This window comes from Dunckerocampus dactyliophorus, chromosome 1 (genome assembly GCF_027744805.1).
Source record: "Dunckerocampus dactyliophorus isolate RoL2022-P2 chromosome 1, RoL_Ddac_1.1, whole genome shotgun sequence".
NCBI lineage: Eukaryota > Metazoa > Chordata > Actinopteri > Syngnathiformes > Syngnathidae > Dunckerocampus > Dunckerocampus dactyliophorus.
In genome coordinates, this window is record NC_072819.1 from 9425987 (window position 1) to 9448805 (window position 22819).

A 22819-nucleotide genomic window follows, 5' to 3' on the forward strand; every position below is an offset into this window, starting at 1 on the left:
ATATATATATTTATAAAAACAATTTGCTGTGTATTTTCACTTAAAACTAGCTAGACGTGGATGGATGTCTTATTATTCATGTTTCTTTTTTTCTCCTCTCTTTCCTCTCTCGTGTCTGCATTCTCCTCCCCTCTAATTTGCCTATTGTGTCGTGCGTTCTTTACCACCTGTCCTCTACTGTCCGCCTTTGCCGTCTCGTCCCCGTCCGACTGTGTCCTCTGTCTGGCTCTCAGATCACAGTGAGCGTGGCTCAGGGCCGAGTGCAGAGTCCCTCCACTCAGCCTCGCTATAAAAGCTACGCCTACGCCCAGGCGGCCTATGTCAAGTCGCCTGAGCAAAAGAGGAGACGCTTTACTGAGCAGGTCTGTGTGTCACACCATGCTGTCGCCTCACGCTACATGTCCATCTATGTGTGTGCTGCTGTTTGCTGTGTCCAAATGTCCGTCAGCAAACTCTATGTTCAAGTCCTTGTTGGTGCTAAGAGACCGGCATCCACACTCTATAGTCATGTCAGTCAGGATGGGTGGTTTTTTTTACTTGGGACGGAGCAACAAGGCAGACCAGGAAGACGGTAGAGAAAACATAGTAAGAGTTAGTAACCAAAACCTAGCCATAAAGAAAAAAATCAGAATCAGAACTTTAGATATTGGGATATGTTGTACTGTATTTCCAATAAATAGATTTTGATTTTGTTGGCAAAATATTGCAACAATTGCACTTCCCACCCCTTAATCACACAATTTAGAGCACAGGCATCCAGCTCAATCCGGCTCCATCATGTCACTTGAGGCGGCACCCACGAAAGCCAAAATATGCAGTGGACTCACTGATTTATGGTTCTTGCTAAATGCAGGAGTTCTTTTCATTTTGGCTGAAAATTTGTTGTGCAATTGCAAATGTCCACAGCAACAAGCAATTGTTTTTGTTGGCAAAATCTTTTGAAATCAACGGTTTACTTTTTCGAGCATGCTTAACAAAGTTACATTAAAAGTACATCACACATTCGTACTTATCCCAGTGGCTGATCTTGAAATATATACAGTGGTGTGTCACACTTAAATGTTTCAGATCATCAAACAAATGTAAATATTAGTCGATGACCACACAACTGAACACAAAATGCAGTTTTCAAATTAAACTGTTCATTATTAAGGGAGAAAAAAAATTCAAACCTTCATGGCCCTGTGTGAAAAAGTGATTTCCCTCCTGGTAAAACATAACTTAACTGGGAGTGATTGAGATCTATCAGTCTGGAAAAGGTTATAAAGCCATTTCTAAAGCTTTGGGACTCCAGTGAACCACAGTGAGAGCCATTATCCACATATGGTGAAAACATGGAACAGTGGTGAACCTTCCCAGGAGTGGCCGGCCAACTAAAATTACCCCAAGAGCGCAGCGACGACTCATCCAGGAGGTCACAAAAGACCCCACAACAACATCCAAAGAACTGCAGGCCTCACTTGCCTCAGTTAAGGTCAGTGTTCATGACTCCACCATAAGAAAGACACTGGGCAAAAACGGCCTGCATGGCAGAGTTCCAAGACGAAAACCACTGCTGAACAAAAAAAACATTAAAGCTTGTCTTAATTTTGGCAGAAAACATCTTGATGATCCCCAAGACCTTGGTGAAAATACTCTGTGGTATGACAAGACAAAAGTTGAACTTTTTGGAAGGTGTGTGCCCATTACATCTGGCATAAAAGTAACATTTCAGAAAAAGAACATCATACCAACAGTAAAATATGGTGGCTCTAGGGTGATAGTCTGGGGCTGTTTTGATGCGTTCAGGACCTGGAAGACTTGCTGTGATAAATGGAATCATGAATTCTGCTGTCTACCAAAAAATCCTGAAGGAGAATGTCCAGCCATCTGTTTGTGACCTCATGCTGAAAGCAACTTGGGTTCTGTAGCAGGACAATGATCCAAAACACACCAGCAAGTCCACCTCTGAATGGCTGAAAAAAAACTAAATGAAGACTTTGGAGTGGCCGAGTCAAAGTCCTGACCTGAATCCTATTGAGATGCTGTGGCATGACCTTAAAAAGTCAGTTCATGCTGGAAAACCCTCCAATGTGGCTGAATTACAACAATTCTGCAAAGATGAGAGACTCATTGCAAGTTATCGCAAACGCCTGATTGCAGTTGTTGCGACTAAGGGTGGCCCAACCAGTTCTTTTTTTTCTATCTTTCTCCCTTTTTTCTCCCTTAATAATAAAAAGTTTCATTTAAAAACTGCATTTTGTGTTCAGTTGTGTCTAATATTTACATTTGTTTGATGATCTGAAACATTTAATTGTGACAAACATGCAAAAAATAAGAAATCAGGAAGAGGCAAACACTTTCACACCACTGTATATACAGTATATAAACATCACATCACTTATGTCTACTATATTGGGTAATATGAATGCACAGGTTACTATAAGGGTGTTATGTCTAGAGGGTTCTAATAATGTTAAAAGCCGTATTTAGAAAGTTGTAAAAAGGTTTTCTATGCTCCAGCTACGAAAATATTTGATTTATAAATAAGAAATCATACTTCACGGAAATTTACATATCACAGTTACATCTGGAACCGATTAATCGTGATAAACGAGGGATGTGTATTTAACATACAACATATAACACAAAATGCCATAATACGAAACACTAACACGAAATTCTGTAACATGAAATGCCATAACACGAAACACCCCTACACAAAACACTGTAACACAAAATGCCACAAGACGAAATGCTGTAACATGAAATGCCAAAAGATGAAACACCATAACATGAAACTTCGTAACACAAAATGTCATAACATGAAGTGCAGTAACACGAAACACCACTACACGAAACGCCATAACACAAAACACCGCAACATGAAATGCCGTAACACGAAAGACTGTAACATGAAACACTGTAACATAAAACGCCATATCATGAAATGGTGTAACATGAAATGACATAACACGAAATGCCATAACATGAAATGCCTTAACACAAAGCGTCATAATACGAGGACCACCTGAATATGTTTTAGGACTTAAAAAGGTGCAACATAGATCAAAGAACCAAAATTGTGATACCATGAAACAACATAACACGAAACATCATAACACAAAACACCGCAACACGAAACGTCGTAACATGAACCATCATAATACGAGTACCACCTCTGTGTTTTTAGACTGAAAAAGCTGCAACATAGATCAAAGAACTACATTTGTGGCAGGTGCCCTCTTAATTTCATAATTCCAAAAATATTTCATCTGGAATAATATACAGTATTAAATCCTATATGATACTCTGATTGCACGCAAATATTTTTATGGCATGCGAGGATGGCTTTGATAAGCTGTGTTGCACACATGTTATTTCTGAAGGAATTTCAATTTCTTTTAATCTCTATGTCTCTTTCTCGTCCTTCCCCACCCTTTGACCCCTGGCATCTTCTGTCCTTGGCCTGCTTGGATCTGCAGTTCCTGAGTCCCAGCCAAGAGGAGCTGCAGCGAGGCCTCAGTCCGCTGCCGCCTGGCTCCACCACTCTCGAGGCTTATCAAACATCCCTGGAGGAGGTATGTCACAGAAGATGACTCTGTGGTCATTGCTGGTCATTAAAAGTAAGATTTTTAGTAAGATTGAAAACAATAACAGTAGAAATAAACAAAATGTGCAATAGCACAAAAGACACTGAAGCACAAATCGACAATGTTGAAATTCACTGAGGGTGAATGAAAACACATTTTTAGGTGTCATAATAGATGACAAATGAGTTAGAAATCTCACTTTAAAAATATACAACATGAAGTGGCAAGAAATACTTCATACTCTTCATTTGTCACTGGTGTTACCATTTTTGAATTATTGTGTGGAGTTGTGTGTTTGTAAAGAACACACAAACCCTTTATTGTATGTATGCTGCGAAGCATGGCCTCGGTGGCAGAGTGGTTATCTCCCAACCTGATGATTGCTGGTTCGATCCGTGTGTAAGCAGGATATTTGTACATTTGAACAATCATTCTCCGATTTTACACTCCCAACATTTCAAATTATTCTAACTACTCCCACATTTCTCAACCACTTCAAACTATTCCAACATCCAAATGTTCAGCTCATTCAAGGCATGTAGGCTATCTATCAGGACCTACATTTTTCATAATTCAATATTTTCTGTGACATTTTTCCGTTTAAATTTAAATTTCACCACCTACTGGTGGAAATGAATTTTACATTTAACATTACGTGTAATATTCCGCATATTCTGTGCACGGTGCCATGGTTCAAGTTAGAGAGAGGTTGTCTGCCAACCTGGTGGTTGCTGGTTCGATCCTCTGTCATTGAATAGATTTCAACATATTTCTTGGATGCTTCTACATTTCAGTTCAGCTTTTGCCTTCACACGCAGTTTTGATTGAAATTCTCTCTTCTAAAATTGTGTGAAATTTTGTAAAATAATGTACCACCATTTTTTTCAGACATGTTGAATGCGACAAGTGTAAACGTGATGTACTTCAATGTAACTTTGTTAAGCGTGCAGAAAATAAACTGCAACGTCACGGTTATGTTTTTCAACTGTGGATGTCAAGGTGCTGACATGGCTTCTGTCGGCTGAAGATGGGCTCCAGGCTCAGCCTCCCATCTCGGACCTTGTTGAGGAGGTGAAGGAGCAGTTTCACACACATGAGGTGAGAACTTGAAAAGTAGCAATGTGATTCTTTTTTTATAGATGGAAAGTAAACAGACATTACAGATGGGTAGAAAAAATATTTGGGATCAGCAGTTTACTGGTAGCCAATCAAATAAAGAGAACAACAATGTTAACTTTGTTGTTGTGGGGTGGATGGGTGTTTTGTCTTACTTACTGTATCACACTCTCCTCCTTCATTAATCAGTTCTGCATTTAAAGTCGTCCTCGTCCTGCTGGATTCTACCACAGCAACTAATAAAATGCACACGTTTTTTTCCCCCAATTCTTAGCTACCGGAAGAAAGATATGTTCACTAAATTACGCAGTAGCTCTGCTGGATAGGAGTAGAAAATGTGATCTAAAAATGAAGAATCACAAGAAAGATATGCACAGCCATGTCGCCTGTTCTCATTATGTCTCTGGACAAGTCACAAGTAAATGTGCAAGCAGTGGCTAGTTTCTGACACATAACCGCTCTGTGGGAGTATCCTTGTTAAAATTTTTTGCTGCTGTCGTCCTTATGTTATTTTTCTCCTTCTTTATGGTCCGAACCGAAGATTCATTTATTCCGTAATTATTCCGTATTGGTCCCATGCAGCTGCACCTTTTGGGTGCAACTGCAGGTGCCTTTGTCGGTGCAGAGCTTTAGTTGACATTGTGAGTTTTGTTGGGGAGAAAATTTGCAAATAATGTGGTTTTAAGTAGAGCTACAATATGCAAAAGCAAGGAGGGGGAGTGAGACAAAAAACATTTGGAACTTGTAATTTAAACAAAAAAAAAAAACTGAAACAGGTTGTTTATCACCTGATCAAAAGTTTAAGACCATCGCTCAAAAAATAACAAAAAACTCTCCAAACCAGAACAAAACAATTTCTTAGTAGGACTCAGTAATGAGTAGCTCCACCGTTCTTGTTCATCACTTCAAAAATTGTTTTGGGCATGCTTGATGCGAGTGTTTCCAGGAGGCTAGTGGGAACATTGCTCCAAGTGGTGAAGATGGCTTCACGAAGGGCATCAACTGTCTGGAACTGATGGCCATTTTTATAAACTTCCCTTGCCATCCATCCCCAAATGTTCTCTATGGGATTTAAATGAGGGGAACATGCAGGATGGTCCAAAAGAGTGATGTTATTCTCCCTGAAGAAGTCCTTGGCCAAGCGAGCATTGTGAACTGCAGCGTTGTATTGTTGAAAAACCCAGCTGTTACCACACAGACGAGGGCCCTCAGTCATGAGGGATGCCCGCTGCAACATCTGCACGTGAGCGGTCGCCATTTGATGACCACTCACCACCTGAAGCTCCAGTGTTCCACTGAATGAAAAAGCACCCCGGACCATGATGGACCCCCCTCCACTGTGCCGGGTAGAAAACATCTCAGGTGGGATCTTCTTGTCATGCCAGTAACGTTGGAAGCCATCTGGACCGTCAAGGTTACATTTGTTCTCATCAGAAAATAAAACTGTTTTCCACCTTTCAATGTCCCATGTTTGATGCTCCCTGGCAAAGTCTAAACGGACAGTTTTGTGGCTTTGAAAGAGACGAGGTCTTTGAATTCCTTTTTTGTTTTTAAAACCCTTTTCCCGCGGATGCCGTCTGATGGATATTGCACTGCAGTCGGCACCAGTAAGAGCCTTAATGTGGGTGGAAGACCGCCCTGTGTCTTGATGGACAGCCAATCAGATCCTCGGCTCAACTCAGGTGTGATTTTTTTCAACAGCAGCAATGGCACGCTGCGATGTACCATGCTTGCTTATGCAGCTCGACAATCCGACTATGTTCTAAAAAGAGAAAGCTTCTTAGCTTTAGCCATCAGGAGGGCATGACAGTGTGAATGCCTGACAGAAAATGAACATTTTGAGCAGATTTTGGCTTTTATAGCCTGTGGTCTTAAACTTTTGATCAGCTGATAAACAACCTATTTCAGTTTGTTGTTTTCAATAAACTACTTTTTCAATATGGTTTTTGTCTCACTCCCACTTCTTGCTTTTGCATATTGTAGCTCTACTTAAAACCTCATTAAGATCAGCTGGTTGGTCGGGGATCGAATACTTATTTTCCTCATTGTATATGCTTCCATGCAGAGCTGCCATTGCTCTGAGATGTCATACAACTGCATGTAAAAAAATCCGAACTATCCCTTTAGTATTTCAACTTTATGCTACTAAAATTTTTCCTCTTATTCTCGTGAAAATTATGACTTTTTTCTCTTTAGATTACAACTTTTTTCTCATAATATGTTTACATCATGCTCTTAAAATTAGTGCTGTTTTTTTTCTTTTTTCTGTTTTTTTTCTGTTTTTTTTTTTTACCTTGTGCCTTGGGCCAATGAAAACACAGTGGCCGCACTTTGGATACCCCTAATATATAGTATTGTATAATATAGTCCGTGTGGTACAGTTACATTTTGTGTTCCACATGTGTTGTTTGTTGTGTTATTTTTGGTTGCATTGTGAATAAGTGTGCATTTGAGTTGATAAGACCCTTTGTGATGTGTGAGTAGGCATGGGGTGGTTCCCGGTTTCAAGCTATACCAGGGAATGAAAAGGTCACGGTTTCAAAACCAGTAATGTTACAGTGTTAGAGAAAGTGAAGGTCCAGCGCAGCCACTATGTGGAAATCCTTTTTCCTCGCAGTTGGAACTGAACTTTGATGTGCTGAAACCATGGGCATGAGCTCTGTTGCCAAAAGTCTGGCATGGATGGCACTGACGTTAGCTGCCTCGTTAGCCCTCGTTTGTGTGTCCTCGTTTTGCATCCCGCAGCATGTGCATTTAGTGTGTCTTTCATCTGTATTTGCACCTATTAACCTAATGTGTAAGCACATCACACATTTTAAGTACATTTTTGACATGTTAACATAAATATCATAAACTAGTAATTTGCAAATGTCATAGTTTAATCGCATGTAGTGTAAACACATATTGGTACTACACGTTACAGCGTAAAATGTATAGTAAATAACAAAATACACTAATATAGCTTTATTTTGTAAAACATTGTACTCACATGAAAGATTCCTTCAAAAGGGATGCACATTTATAAGATTTACTCCATTTCCAATATATTTCCTTGTATATGCACGTGCAGTAGCGATAGGCAGATCTGTTGTCATCGCTGTCGGTCGACATATTGCTCACATCGAGGGTCTCCAAATGTGCAGATGTGATTCAGGACGAGGCAGGAGTCGAGGATAAGTAAAGCGTTTACTCTCCAGTGAGCAACAAGCAACAACCACTTACCAACAGTTGCCAACGACAATCAGATGACCCGGAAATGGAAGTAAAACTTGGAGATGCAAGCACAGTAATAAAAACTCAGCAAATACACAATCCAACAACTCCAAAACACTTGTGGAAAAGTTGTGACCTGCACATTCACCACACTATGAAATAATAACGTAACATTGCAATTTTTTAAAATTAATTATGTTATGAAGTTCTTGAGCCTCTGATTGAGCCAGTGAATGCATTTATTTGCTTTTTGCTTGTTTTTTTATACTACAACACCTGGCAAAAATGATGAAAGTGGATGTTCATTCAGTTGTTTAATTTTGTCGAAAAAAAGCAAATCACAGACATGACACAAAACTAAAGTCATTTCAAATGGCAACTTTTTGGCTTTAAGAAACACTAAAAGAAATTAAGAAAAAAACATTTTGGCAGTCAGTAACAGTTACTTTTTTAGACCAAGCTGAGGGAAAAAATTATGAAATCACTAAATTCTGAGGAGAAAATTATGGAATCACCCTGTAAATGTTCATTCACAAAACTAACACCTGCATCCGATAAGATTTGCTGGTTAAAAAGGAGTGATCACACCTTGGAGAGCTGTTGCACCAAGTGGACTGATATGCATCATGGCTCCAACACAAGAGATGTCACTTTAAACAAAGGAAAGGATTATCAAACTTCTTAAGGAAGGTAAATCATCAAGCAACGTTGCAAAAGATGCTGGTTGTTCACAGTCAGCTGTGTCTAAAATCTGGACCAAGTGGTTTGGTTTGGTTTGGTTTGGTTTAGTTTATTTGAACATGAAGATTACAATGGAATACATCTCATGAATCATTCTTTGACAGTTCCACATGTCCAAAAGGAGTAGGAAGAAGCAAAGCTTATTTAATCCTACCCCCCATCCATTCTACATCTGGTACAGTACATGTAGTTCACTTCCTGCATTCCATGTCATGTTTTCTGTGATAGTCAGGATAATACATAATAGATAACGGTAAGACAGCCCTCCCAAAAAAAAAAAAAAAATTTAAATATATATATACATTTGCAAGTGCAAACAACATGGGAAGGTTGTTAAAGGCAAGTATACTGGTAGACCAAGGAAGACATCAAAGCATCAAGACAGAAAACTTAAAGCAATATGTCTTGTAAACACAAAATGCACAACAAAACAAATGAGGAACAAATTGGAGGAAACTGGAGTCAACATCTGTGACCGAACGGTAAGAAAGCGCCGAAAGGAAATGGAATTTACATACAAAAAAGCTAAATAAAAGCCATCATTAAAACCTAAACGGAAAAAAGCAAGGTTACAATGGGCTAAGGAAAAGCAATCGTGGCCTGTGGATGACTGGATGAAAGTCATATTCAGTGATGAATTGCGAATCTAGATTGGCCAAGGTGATGATGCTAGAACTTTTGTTTGGTGCTGTTCCAGTGAGATTTATGAAGACGAAGAAAACATGCAAATTTCCAAGGTGGGGAGATGGCTGTCATGACATCTTCAATAAATACACAAGTTTATGTTGACATTTTAGACACAAGGCAATGTCATGGCCTGCAAATAGTCCGCATCTCAATCCAATTGAAAATGTGGTGGAAGTTTAAGAAAATGGTCCCTGACAAGGCTCCAACCTACAAAGCTGACCTGGCAACAGCAATCAGAGAAAGATGGAGCCGGGTTGATGAAGAGTACCGTTTGTCACTCATTTCCAGTACAGGCCAACAGTTTGGACACACACAATACAACCCCATGGTCCCAAACCCATTGATAAGGCAAGTAACCCTGACAAGGCACACCTGTGAAGTGAAAACTATTTCAGGTGACTACCTCATGAAGCTCATTGAGAGAACACCAAGGGTTTGCGGCGCTATCAAAAAACAATTATAAGACATAAGATATGTCTAAAATAAAATACATATTTAGAGTTATTTCACACAGAGACTGCAAGCTGTTATAAAAATCAGAGGTGGTGCAACAAATTACTAGTGGTGTGTTGAAGTGTTCTTTTGTTTGTCTTTGATGATTCCATAATTTTTCCCTCAGAATTGAGTGATTTCATAATTTTTTTCCCTCTGCTTACTTACTACCACAATTGTTTTCTTAATTTCTTTTAGTGTTTAGTGTTGACATTTGAAATGACTTTAGTTTTGTGTTACGTCTGTGATCTGTTTTTTTTTTCTATAAAATGAAACTACTGAATGAACATCCTCCAAGACTGGTGATTCCATCATTTTTGTCAGGAGTTGTAACAAAATATTTACGAGTGACGAGTCGCAAGCTCAGGCGTAGTAGTCTGCATTAAGAACTGCATTTGATTTATTTAGAAATAATAATTATTGTTGTTTTTTATTTATTTTAAATATATATGTCTCATATCCATCATGTTCTATTATATTGTTTAAAAATGTTCAACCGAAAAGTTTTTTTCTCTTCTTTTCAAGAAAGATACTTCAAAATGAGCTGTAATTATACTCAACCGTGATATTTTTGCCCAAGATTATCATAACATCAGAATCTTATACCGGCCCATGCCTATGTGTGAATCAGGCTGTATACTGTATCATATAAAGAACACCTCCTCAAGCAAGTTGAAGTGTGTTTGAGGACACTACTACTACTACTACTACTACTACTACTACTACTTTGGCAACTCAAGCTTTACTAATGTAGAACAAGTGAGATGGCTTTTTTTTTTTTAACCAATAAACGGATGAATTATGGAGAGTATAAACACAAAATCACAGGTTTTTCCACAAATAAATAAGCCGCAAATTTGTGGTGTTGCCAATGCTGAGTCGCGAATATGTGGGGATCCGCCATACTACACAATTTGTTCATTTGTTCAGATAATTTAGCATATATTGACCTACGCTGAATGGCTTTTAGCATCTTTAATGTACAAAATGTGTCAAAATGAATTGGGACATCTGTGGAAAAAGACTGGACCCTCCCCGTTGCAGTGTATTTAGTAACATCTCATTGAACTCAGATTAAATGATGTTTTCTGCAGGGTTAAAAAGGCACTTTTAGATTGGACATATCTAAACATTAAATGAACCCTGACTGTTCAGCTATGTGAAAAACATTAAAGTTACAATTAAAGTGCTTTAGAATGAAGAGAGGGGTGGGCTAATGTATTTTGAGAGCACTTGAAATGAATGGAGTCAGGTCATCCCATGTAAGCTCAGAACATGAGAGCCTCCGTCGGTTCATTAGCCTCCATGAGTGTAACTGTGAGACATGTTGATGCTTCTGCTCCTCAAGGGCTACATGGTGGAGCTCACCACACACCAGGGTAGCGTCGGGCGAGTCCTCCGAGCCGGCGCCGCCTTACTGGCCGAGGGGAACCTGAGCGAGGAGGAGGACACTGAAGTGAGGGAGCAGATGAACCTGCTGAACTCTCGATGGGAGCACCTGAGGGTGGCCAGCATGGAGCGACAGAGCAGGTGTGCACCATGCTCCTTCAATGCTTTTAGCTATGTGGTAATAATGAGCAGTGTTTGCCCTACCATCATATTCGATGAAAAATAATTGCTTCCACCTACCTTGTTGCTCCGCCCCCAGCAAGTTTACAAAACTGCCTGTAAAACAAAGCATAACCAAGAACAGCAGGCGGAAACATGACAATTTCGTTAAATAGGATAGAGAAAACAAGTAGCAAAATTCCTGGATCGGTGTCTGACGTGATATATAGTCACTTGGCATGTGGGGGGAACGACAAAGAAGTACTTTCTGACACCCCTTCGGCCATGTGGTTAATTGTCACTATGGTTAAAATGTGGCTAACATGGCCTCAATGCTGTCATTTCTCCCTCTCCACAGACTCCATCAGGTCCTCATGGACCTGCAGCACAAGCAGCTGCAACAGCTCACAGACTGGCTGGACGTGACAGAAACACGGGTCAAGAAGATGGAGGCTCAGCCGCTTGGTCCTGACTTGGAGGACGTCAAGCACCAAGTGGAAGAGCACAAGGTGGCCACCTTCTTTAACCTGGTTTATTCCACAAACACAGCACATTCAGGGGCTATGCACACGGAAAAGTTGTCAGGTCAAAACGGCAAAGTATTTTAGCCGCTCATTCACACGGAAACGGCGTTCTGGTTCTGGAAAGGTATTTTTCAGAGTGGGAAACTCTGAAAACATTGGCTCGTCGTTTCCGTATGGACTAGCAATCCACTACTTTTTAAAAACGATGACGTCAGCGACCTGTCGCCGTCACGTGACCAGAAGTGAGCTTTGGCGACAATCCAACATAATATCTGAATATTTAGAGTGTCCTGCCTCACCCCAGTCGACATTCTCCTGGTATTTTCTTGTCTTATATCCCAAAATGACACACGTCTTTCCACTTTGTCATAAGTCAGACGAGCCTTGGAAAGCGGAGGACAACCGAGTTACGCATTCTTTCTTCTTCTATAGTTTGCCGTGTCACATGGTTTCGTCCACGAGTTTGTTCACAGCGCCACACGTCCGTTCCTGTCTATTTAGTAATCCGGCACAGTGTGAACGTGACTTTTTTTCAACCCGCCAAAAAAAAAAAAATCCCCAAAACGTTCCCGCGTGGGCAAGGTGTCAGACACAACATTAGGTACACATGCTCAATGTAATGAGTAGGACTCTAGCAATGGGTTCATTATTTTGATGGGAATTTGCATTGCACTGCTTCATACTAACACTAATTGAAGCGTACATAGCAGAAATAACCGCTGAAGTGGAATACATGATAATCCTAGATCTTCTGTCTTGATCCACTCTTGAATATTTGAAAGTACCCTGCTAACAAACCCCTTCACAAATTTGATAAACGGATGTACTGCTTATTGTAATTGTATGAGTGATGAATAGCACGTAAAGTATTTACATTTTGTAATGTATGTGTTCTACATGTTATTCCGCGGCAAAATTATTTTATTCGTTATTCTCATTCTTTTTTATATTTTTATATGTTCAACTATGTCCTCATTTGGCTACAAATTGACACCATTTTAACATCAAAATGTTCACCTCCTTTGGGACATGCAGGCCATCTTTTCAGACATTCCAAAAAAATCACCATATTTTCTGTAATTCCCATTGAGAATGAGTGGACACTTTTTACAAGTTCCGCATTTCATCGCATATCAACTGATTTTAAACCATTCCAACTGTTTGGAATTCCACCTAGATTCTTTTGTTCTACCGGTTGTGAAATAATGCTAAGAGTCTCAAATAAGGTTTACGATTTTATATTAAAAGGAGTAGATACAAGCAATTGTAATGCCAGCGCTGGAGGGAACGGTCAGCCCACCAACCAAGGTTAAGCGAAGTCCAAGCAACCTCTAAAGTGACACTGAGTTCCTCTTCCTTTTAAGCCTGCTGTGGAGGCCGTCCCAATTACCAGGCAACTTCCTGTTAACTGTTGGTGCATTGGTCTGATCTGGTTTCATCCAATCTTGGCTAGGAGGGCTGAGCATCTCAGCCAGACGACTGAAGGGTGACTTTAATGAAACGAGAAAAGCACTCGGAGAACGCAGACCTCCGGCAAGTGCCATAGTTGTCATGTTGTCATAGTTATCATGTGTTATCTCTGTTGTGTACAAACGCAACGATATGTTGCAATACCTATCCAGGACAGAGTGGAAAATATTGAATTCCTAACACAACAGAAATATTTTTAGTTCAATTAGAATATTTTTCCCAAATACCCCAAGTACAAATGCCATTTGAGCTTGAGAATTCTGACTACCACATTTCTCAGCCGATTAAAACCATTTCAGCACAACAACACGCAACTCAAAACATTCATGTTCTCTACAGTCCCATTGAAATGAATGGCATTTTTCTAAATTTCACAACCCATTCAAACCATTCCAACATTCTATTTTCCAACTCCCAGAAATGCGCACTTTCGCAATAATTCCCCATTTTCTGCACAGTATTTCAGCCTCAGCTCTTCAGAATTCACAAGCAAATTCTACACAAATTGCCTTCTCTAGTTGTAGTATAATTGCTATGATGATTGTTTCATTGAAAATACAAAACATGTGAAAAGACTCAATAAGAAGTGTTTCTTGCAGCTCTTGCAGGAGGACCTGGAGCTGGAGCAGGTCCGTGTCAACTCGCTCACCCACATGGTGGTGGTGGTGGACGAGACTAGCGGTGACAGCGCCACCGCCGCCTTGGAGAGTAAACTTCAGGCAAGTTGGACCAGAACCTTTTTTACTGTACTCCAGATGTTGTTCTGGACCAATTTTGAACCTGTTACCCCTTGTGTTGCTATGGTAACTGCTACGTGATGCTTGCATCAATATACACATGCTATACATCCACATAACCGGAAGAACGTCAGCTAAAAGCTGAACCAGACCCACTTTAGAAAAACAATTGATAATTTCATAAAACAAAACACTAATGCAACAAATTTAGCACCTTTTGAAGGCTAACCCTTCCAAAAGTACAATTACATGTATGATTCCTTGATCACGAAAACTCACTGAATAAACAACTTCATTCATTTACGCTTATCCAGCAGTAAAGATATGTACATTTCATATCTACAATAATTATCGTCCACCGATAATTATCGGCTCGATACTGACATAAAAATGTGATATCGGCCAACAGTTCATTTTTTTCCCGACATTGAAAGCCGATATAGAGTTTTTACTGTGATTGTTGCACAATTACAACATCAACATCACTGAATCAAGTAATTAATACTGTACCGCTCACAAGCCTGGGAGGAAGAAGTAACTATTTATTTAGCAAGCGAGTGATGACAGAGCTCAAAAAACGTATTATTATTGTTATCATTCAACATACCATTTTTACCATATTGGATGTGGCAAGGCTGCACTGTGAGTGAATACAAATAAATGTACTTACAATATCGGACATAACAACCGACCCTAACAATAATAATTTCTTTACATTCATACCAACATAATCCATGAAACCAGGGGTGTCCAAAGTGCAGCCGGAGGACCATTTGTAGCCCGTGGCTATTTTTTATTGGACTACGGCACATTCTAAAAAATATATTTCAACAAAGCTAAAACAATTTTTTTTTATACAGCAAAAATGGAAAATGACTATTAGTTTTACAAAAAATAAGTCAAAATGTTAAGAGAAAACAGTTGTAATTGAAAGAGAAAATGTCATAATATGAGGATAACATCATATGAGGAAAAAATAATGTAAACAAAAAAAGAGTTATTTTTTTCTAAGTTGTAAGATATGAAAAACAAACATAATAACGTATAAAGTTGTCATTTTTGGAAAATTAGGCTGTGAAAAAAGTTATGTTACAAGAATAAAGTCAAAATATTATTGGAATAAAGTCATAAATATGAGGGAAAAAAAATTGTTTAAATAGTTGGAAAATTGGAAAAAAAAAAAAAACAACACAAATGGAAAAACAGCTTTAATTTGATGAGAATTAACTCAAAATATTATGAGAAAAAGTCCTGCACTGAAAAAAATCTGTAGTAACATTTATTTTAAAAACGCTCAGTAACTTTTTCCACGTAGGCAATCTGAGTAAATATTACTTGCTCTACTTGCTTTTTAAGAATGATTACAAAAAAGTTCTTAAGTCTTAAGTAACATTTATCAGCATATTGCTTTACCTCATAAAACTTCACTTAAAAATGTGTAGTCATTTTTACTTTGACTGTGCTTGCAAATTGTGTATATTTTTTCAAGTAATCCCCACTTGCTTATTAAAAACATCCTACATTTTTTTATGTATACCGTAATTTCCAGTGTATTTTTCTTAACCTTTGAACCCTGCAGCTTATACAGAGGTGCAGCTAATTTATGACCATGTACTAATAATTGTGACGTCTCCTAATTCAGAACTACTAATCGTTTAAATACTGTGCTCTCAAAGAGTTCTCGAACTCTCAAAGAGCTTGTCAATCCGTCGGAAATCGCATGAGGTCATTACTCAATATACTGTAACAGTCTGACTCAAAGTGTCATCTTATAAAGAGCGCTAAAATCATCGCACAACAACTTAACACTCAAAAGATAGTAAATATACAAGACAAGTACCAATACGAGTTTAAAATAACAACAGCTATTTTAACTTTTACCCATAATGCATTACTCCTAGCAGAGCAGTTCATTGGCCAATGGCAGCCATGAGTGCCCAGCAGCCATCCCTGAAGGGCCACCAGAGAGAGCTCATGAGCTCCCTAGATTAGTATATTTTGTAGTAGATTTTACTTAGTATTTTCAAAACGTGCCCCTACTGATCCTACTTAAGTAAATGTTACTAAAGTATCATTATTCAAATGTACAAAACAAAAACAATATACAAAATTTACTACCTAATATTATACTACCAGATACATAAACTACGGTTTTCTCACATGGTTTACATCAGGGGTCACCAACGTGGTGCCCACGGGCACCAGGTAGCCCCCCACGACCACATGAGGTGCCCGCAAGCCTGCTTTTCATTCAGGTTTTCAGTTAATAATGAAAGAACAGCAGAAAGAAATGCATTCTGAAATACAAAATGTGAGTTGTGGACACCAGCATTTTGTTAATGTTCTGGTAAAACAAGCATATCCGCTTTGTTTGGGTTTAAAATAAGCTCTGAAAATAAATGTTACAAAAATGAGTAGCTCTTGGCCATTTTCATTTTGTAAAAGTAGCTCTCACAAGGAAAAACGTTGGTGACCCCTGGTTTACATGTATAATTAAAGTAAACATTTACTGTGACAAAAAAATAATTTTTCCAGTAATTTCCAATGTGTAAAAAAATAATAAACTCATGATATCTCATCAAATCATGATGAAAAATAATAATTAATTAATGTAAATAATTTTAGTAGCGTATATTTGAAATATGAAATAAAAAATGTTATATTCTAAAGTTGTAATATTGTGAGAAACAAAGTAAAATTATAATATATTAAGTTGTAAATTAAGTTGTAATTTTATTTAAATTTAGGCTGGAGAAAACATTATAAATTTATGAGAATAAAGTCATAATATTACGAGGAGCAAATTAATGAAGATTATTTAGGAAAAAAATTGAAATATTTGGAAAATTAAAAAAAACAACATCCAAGCAAAGATCCAAGTTCATACTTATAATGGGCTTTTTCACTAATATCACAAAGCTGAGATGCATTTTTTTCTTGAAATATATATAACTTCTTAGCATATCTTTACAAAATATCAAAGTGGCCCTTGCATCCTTTCATTTTTCTCTACGTAACCCTCTGTGGAAAAAGTTTGGACACCGCTGATGTAGACCTTGCACTTGCACACTAAATTCTTGCGCATTTTGTCTTTTGCATTGAAAGCCTCTCAGGTCCAGGGGTTGTAAGGGTTTAAACAGACCTTTAAAAATTAAAATCTCTCTTATTCGGGAAGGATTCGGAGCAAATCAGTTAACGACACAACAGCGACTCAAGCGTGCTAAATAATTCAGTCCCACAAAGCAAGTGTGAAACGGAGCATGCGTTAGTAGTGATACATATCATCACATGGCATTGTTAAGCGCACGTGATTTGTTTCAAGTGGAGCTTTTGCTTTGTTATCTCCTGCAGCGCATTTTAAAGCCAAATGGAGGATAGTAGAGCTAAATAGAATAGAGGACAAAGAATTGTAAAAATGCAAATACATGTTGACTTCTTCAGGATCCCTCCCGCTATGCTTTCGTCTGAGGGCCAGTTATAACTGTGAAAGATATTATTAAAGTGCCCCTGGATTTGATTTGTGTGTGGGGGGGGGGGTTTACAAGACATTGAGGGTAACTAGTTTTGGAATCAGAAGTAAGCCAATGAAAAATAATGGCAAGAAGATGCACAAATACTTATTTCCCACTAGGCAGAAAGGAGGGAAACAGAATGGAAAAAAGAGGGGTATAGTAGGAGATGGATAAAATTTAAAAGAACAAATACATTTAGCAAGAAAGATGAACAACCAAGTAGGTGTTATTGATGCATAAATAGCTTTAATGAGCCTGTTCTGCACAAAACAGTTACCGCATACCCCTTCTTTGTCGTTAAATACATGGAGCGCACATTGCTTGTGTGATGCAATATTTCTACATTCTTGCCATTATTTTGGGGCCACGTGAAAGGAAGTGGATGACGGGATCTGACCCACGTGTCTTCAGTTTTGCACCCCTGTTTTAAATGATGTCGAATACAGGATGGCCTATAATGTTTGGGTTTTGGATTGGCCCCTGGATACAGAGATAGAGGCAGAGTCCGTAAAAAACAAATAGTCACAAATAGTCCGTAAGCCATTCATTCATCCATCTTCTTCTGCTTATCAGAGATCAGGTCGTGGGGGCAAGCAGCCTAAGCAGCGAAGCCCAGACTTTCCCTTTTTATTTCGTCCAACTCCTCCTGGCGGACCGCGAGTCAGACGTGCCCTGAACACCTCCCCAGGGAGGTGTCCGGGAGGCATCCTGACCTGATGCCTGAGCCACCTCATCTGGCTCCTCTCAGTACGGAGGCGCAGCGGTGCTGCTCTGAGTTTCTCCCAGATGGCAATGCTTCTCACCTTATCTCTAAGGGAGAGCCCAGCCACCCTACGGAGAGAAAACTAATTTCGGCCGCTCTTGTCCTTTCCATCACTACCCAAAGCTCATGACCATAAGTGAGGGTAGGAACGTCAATCGACTGGTAAATTGAGAGCTTTGCCTTTTGGCTCAGCTCCCTCTTTACTAGGCCGAGCCGATGCAGAGTTCACATCACTGCAGATGCTGAACTATTCCGCCTCTCGTGTGCCATCCTTCCGTCACTCTTCAACAAGACCCTGAGGTACTTTAACTCCTCCATTTGGGGCAGGATTTCATCCATCCTGGTCCATAAGCACAAAACCCAACAATCAAACAACCTTCTTAGCAGACAAAGAACTAAAGAATATGGTTTTCATCCACTGCAAAATACGAGGTACATTGACAACAGGAAAAAAAAGCGAGACAAAAAGGGGCAGCTAGAGCGGAGCAACAGAGTTTCCAGGAAGATGAGGAACCTGGATACTAGAGGCGGATGAGGAAGGAAAGGCAGCACTCTCAGTTCTTGGCGTGGTAAAACAACACTAATTGAAGGTGGCTGCAGGTGTGCCTCGTTGCTCCGCCCCACACTGGAAGTAAGGCAATCTGTGGAGGAAATACAAAAATAATAATAAGAAATAGTTTCAAAGTGACCTATTATTCATTCACACACTGGTGGTGGTAACTACATCTGGAGCCATAGATGACCTGCTCTACCTCCTCAGCCACTGTCTGAAAACCAAAACCAGTTGGCGGAACAAATATAAAGGACGCAAAAACAGAACGTGACATGTCCTTCGACAGTCCTGTTGCCTTTCCTCCCTCAAGGGGGAGATGTCAAACTCCAAATTAGGCATGGAGAGGAATATAACTGGTACCACGAACAGGGGAACCCTGACAATTTAGCGTGAAATGTGTGTGCATGCGTGTGTGTACAGGTGCTAGGCGACCGTTGGGCAGCCATTTGTAGATGGACAGAAGAACGCTGGATTCTGCTGCAGGAGATTGTATTGAAATGGCAGCACTTCACCAACGAACAAGTAAGGATTGTGCGCGTGTGTGGGTGTGCAACACGCAGCCTTCTTCCTCTTCAATTCCATATAACCTCCTTCTGTATGCGCCCCTCATCAATATTTATCATAGTGGGATATTGTATTTTTATATTGCACACTATTAGAGCCACCGCCTTTCTTCTTCCCTCGTGTCACCTGCCTTCTTTTCCTCCATCAGTGTTTATTTGACTCGTGGCTCACACAGAAGGAGGAGTTGGTTCGCTCCATGAAGACCCCTGGCGTAAAGGACCATGCCGCGACCACGGCCTGCCTCCGCCATCTTGCTGTGAGTCTTTATAACAAATCAAATCTGTAGTAAAATCGTTTTGTGTTACATTACAATAACAGATTCCAGTGTTTCCCCCAGGTTCACGCAATGTTTACTTATGGTAGTACAAAATATGCAAAACAAACAAACAGAACTCAGGTAAACACAGAGAAACCATGAGGCATAGTCTCTCTGGTGTGGATGCAGGGCTTCAGAATGGTGATACTTGCCTTGATGCGCCGTCACAAGACCAAGCTGCCTGAAAACACATAACAGAGACAGGAAGTGACTAAAAATAAGATAGGATGCAAACCGTGATGCTTTTCTCTGTACTCTACCAGACTGTAAAGACAGACCTGGAAGCCAAGCGCCCCACCATGGACAAGCTCTGCTCCATGAGTCAGGACCTGCTGTCCAGCGTGAAGAACAAGGAGGTGGCCAACAAGCTGGAGGCCAGACTGGAAAGCTTTGCTCAACGCTGGGACCGACTCGTTCAGAGTCTGGATATGATCAGCTCCCAGGTACAAGAGTGCACAACATTTCATCTTCTGAAGCCTCTCACACACGTTCATTAGCAGAACCAAAGTCCAGCAGCCCAGCAGCAGTGACGCATGTCTGGGAATTTTGTCATGTTTCAGAAATGAACTAAAAAATGTTTATTTTGTTTGTCGTGGTGTAGACCTGCACTGCATCATACAGAGAACAGTTCACTGATGAAAATTATCGGGACACTATCAGGTAGTTATACAAGGTGTCCTGAAAGGCTGGACATATGTCTAATATACACATTCATCGTGGCTAATTGGATCCAGTGAATTTCCGCAAACTAGTCTTCCTTATTTATAAATTAAATAGTTTCATAGTTAGAGCATAGAACACCTGTTGACAATCTGCTAAATAAGTTTTTTAACATTGTTAGAGCCTTCTACACATGAAATGTCACCTCTATCATCACCTTTACACTAGTATTATCCAGTATACTAGACAAAATGAAGAAAATAAAACACAAATAAGATATAGTAAAGACACACACATGTTCACAGTTCCTTGTTCTTTTTTTACTGGCTACTGTCTCATCAGTGTAACATACTACATGAATAACACTCCCCTTCGCTCTTTAATTAGCATCGTTTGCTCGCGATGGGAAGCTAACAAGCTAAATAGTGAGAGTTGCGGTTGCTCACTGGGTTGACATCAAGTCACACGCTCCACCCTGACCAAGAGCTCCAAAAGCAGCATATATTGACCTACATTGAATTGGTTTTAGCATTTTTAATGTACAAATGTGGCCCGCAGCATCATTACATTTTTCTAAAGTGCAATTAGTCAAACAGTCTTTGGGTGTATGGGCTTTCAGCTCTCGCCAGCCGTCGGTGCAGCGGCCCTACAGTCTGAAGTGTCCCACTCCGTGACGGCGAGCGCCACCAAGGTGACAACAAGGGAAAAGGTTTCGGCACTGCGTCAAGCGCGAGAGTCGCCACCGCCGCAGAAGAAGAGGCAGGTGGTTGTGGACTCTGAACTCAGGAAAAGGTAGGTGCACTTGAGGTTAACTTTGTCTGTTCTTATTGGTTGCATTATGCAACAGTCAAGGTTGTGCTGTTGTCTAACTTGTGTGCGTCGTTCAGTTACATGCACCCGTTTCTGCTGACTTTTCTCAGCAGGTAGGTGATGACACTCGGTACATTATTTGATGCTAAGAAAGACATTAGTACCAAAGTAGACAGTAGAAGTAAGTCCATACCATGTAATAATCAAACATTTATATAACAGCTTCAAAATGTCAAGACACTCCAGCGGCTTGAAATAAGGGGACTGGTGTCTCTGAGTGTTACCATGGTTACCACCGGTTCAGCGACTTTAATATCAGTGGACCAGCCAGGACAGCCCCTGTCACTGTTAAGAACTCTCATTTGTTAGATTTTAATGCACACTAAAATGACCAGATTTAGTTTGATTAGCTTAGCTCCTTTAGCTTTTGATTATGTCTTATAATCCTATAATGTATATAATATGTAGAGTACAGGTATATGTGCCTTACGATTGACTGGTGACCAGTCCCGACTCTCGCCCGGAGGCAGCTGGGATAGGCTCCAGCATATGCCCGCAACCCTAGTGAGGATAAGCGGCATAGAAGATGGATGGATGGATGATGTACAGTATATGATGAAATATAGTGTTGTATATCTGTAGCATATATAAGATATGTCAGCCTTATATACTGTATGCTACAAATATACAACATACTAGTCTGGACATATAATATACACCCATTATATAAAACATTTATTAATTACAAATAAATCAATAATTCATAAACAAAATCATTTTAAACAACAATTGTAATAAATACATAAAACAAATACAAATATAACAAAATTAATACATTAAAATGAAGAACCTATTTATGATATCTTAAATAAAGAATTTAACAAAAAATAAATGTATCATATATGCATTTTGAAATTTAAATAATTATAAATAAATAAATAACATGACATAATAACATAACAGAACTTAACATTTTAAATAAATTAGTGTTATATTCTAATAATTTTGCACTGCTTCCCCTTTCTGAGGTGCCGAACAGTTTGCCAGAACCTCTTCGAGGCCGACCGAAAGTCGTGTTCCATGGCCTCACCGAACCGAAGTGTTGATTACTTTGTGCAAAAATCAAAGTATAGCAAATATGACAAATAACACAGTTGGCTGTCTATATGTAAATGCATATGGAAAATTTGCTCTAGAAGACGAAACCGTCTGACGTTGGGTGAGAGCGGGGTTACCATTTTAGATACATAAGTCCGCCTAACACCAGGTGTGTTCAAAGTGGGACCCAGGGGCCATTTGCATCCGCAAGTTGTTTTTAATTGGCCCGCGGCACATTCTAAAAATACAATTAGATGAGAAAACGACAGAAAAAAATGGAAGAATGAGCAAAAAAAAACTAAATGTAACAAGAAAAAGTTTAAATGTTGAGTAATAATAATAATAATAATAATACGCATTGCCACCTGTAACACAAAGCTGAGGCTGTTTTTCTTACAGTACAGTACATTAAAGTACATAGAAGTTCTTAGTATCCATTGTAT

The 22819-nt window shown here is 39.4% G+C and overlaps 1 protein-coding gene across 13 annotated transcripts in view; it reads left to right on the forward strand.

Moving 5' to 3' along the window:
• Nucleotides 1-22819, forward strand: part of dmd (dystrophin) — a 235406-nt gene that overhangs the window by 88459 nt on the left and 124128 nt on the right. For 9 of the 13 annotated variants that reach the window (XR_008569972.1, XR_008569973.1, XM_054772711.1 and 6 more), the window contains exons 10-20: nucleotides 234-362; nucleotides 3465-3560; nucleotides 4572-4670; nucleotides 11170-11351; nucleotides 11728-11878; nucleotides 13963-14082; nucleotides 19349-19450; nucleotides 19641-19748; nucleotides 20072-20251; nucleotides 21088-21260; nucleotides 21356-21391. Coding sequence is in view for 11 of the 13 variants with exons in the window: in XM_054772711.1 (XP_054628686.1) it covers nucleotides 234-362; nucleotides 3465-3560; nucleotides 4572-4670; nucleotides 11170-11351; nucleotides 11728-11878; nucleotides 13963-14082; nucleotides 19349-19450; nucleotides 19641-19748; nucleotides 20072-20251; nucleotides 21088-21260; nucleotides 21356-21391 (1376 nt within the window). In the remaining 2 variants the exon portion in view is untranslated. The remainder of the gene's footprint in view (nucleotides 1-233; nucleotides 363-3464; nucleotides 3561-4571; nucleotides 4671-11169; nucleotides 11352-11727; nucleotides 11879-13962; nucleotides 14083-19348; nucleotides 19451-19640; nucleotides 19749-20071; nucleotides 20252-21087; nucleotides 21261-21355; nucleotides 21392-22819) is intronic. The other 4 variants (XM_054772704.1, XM_054772705.1, XM_054772728.1 and 1 more) reach the window with 2 other exon arrangements.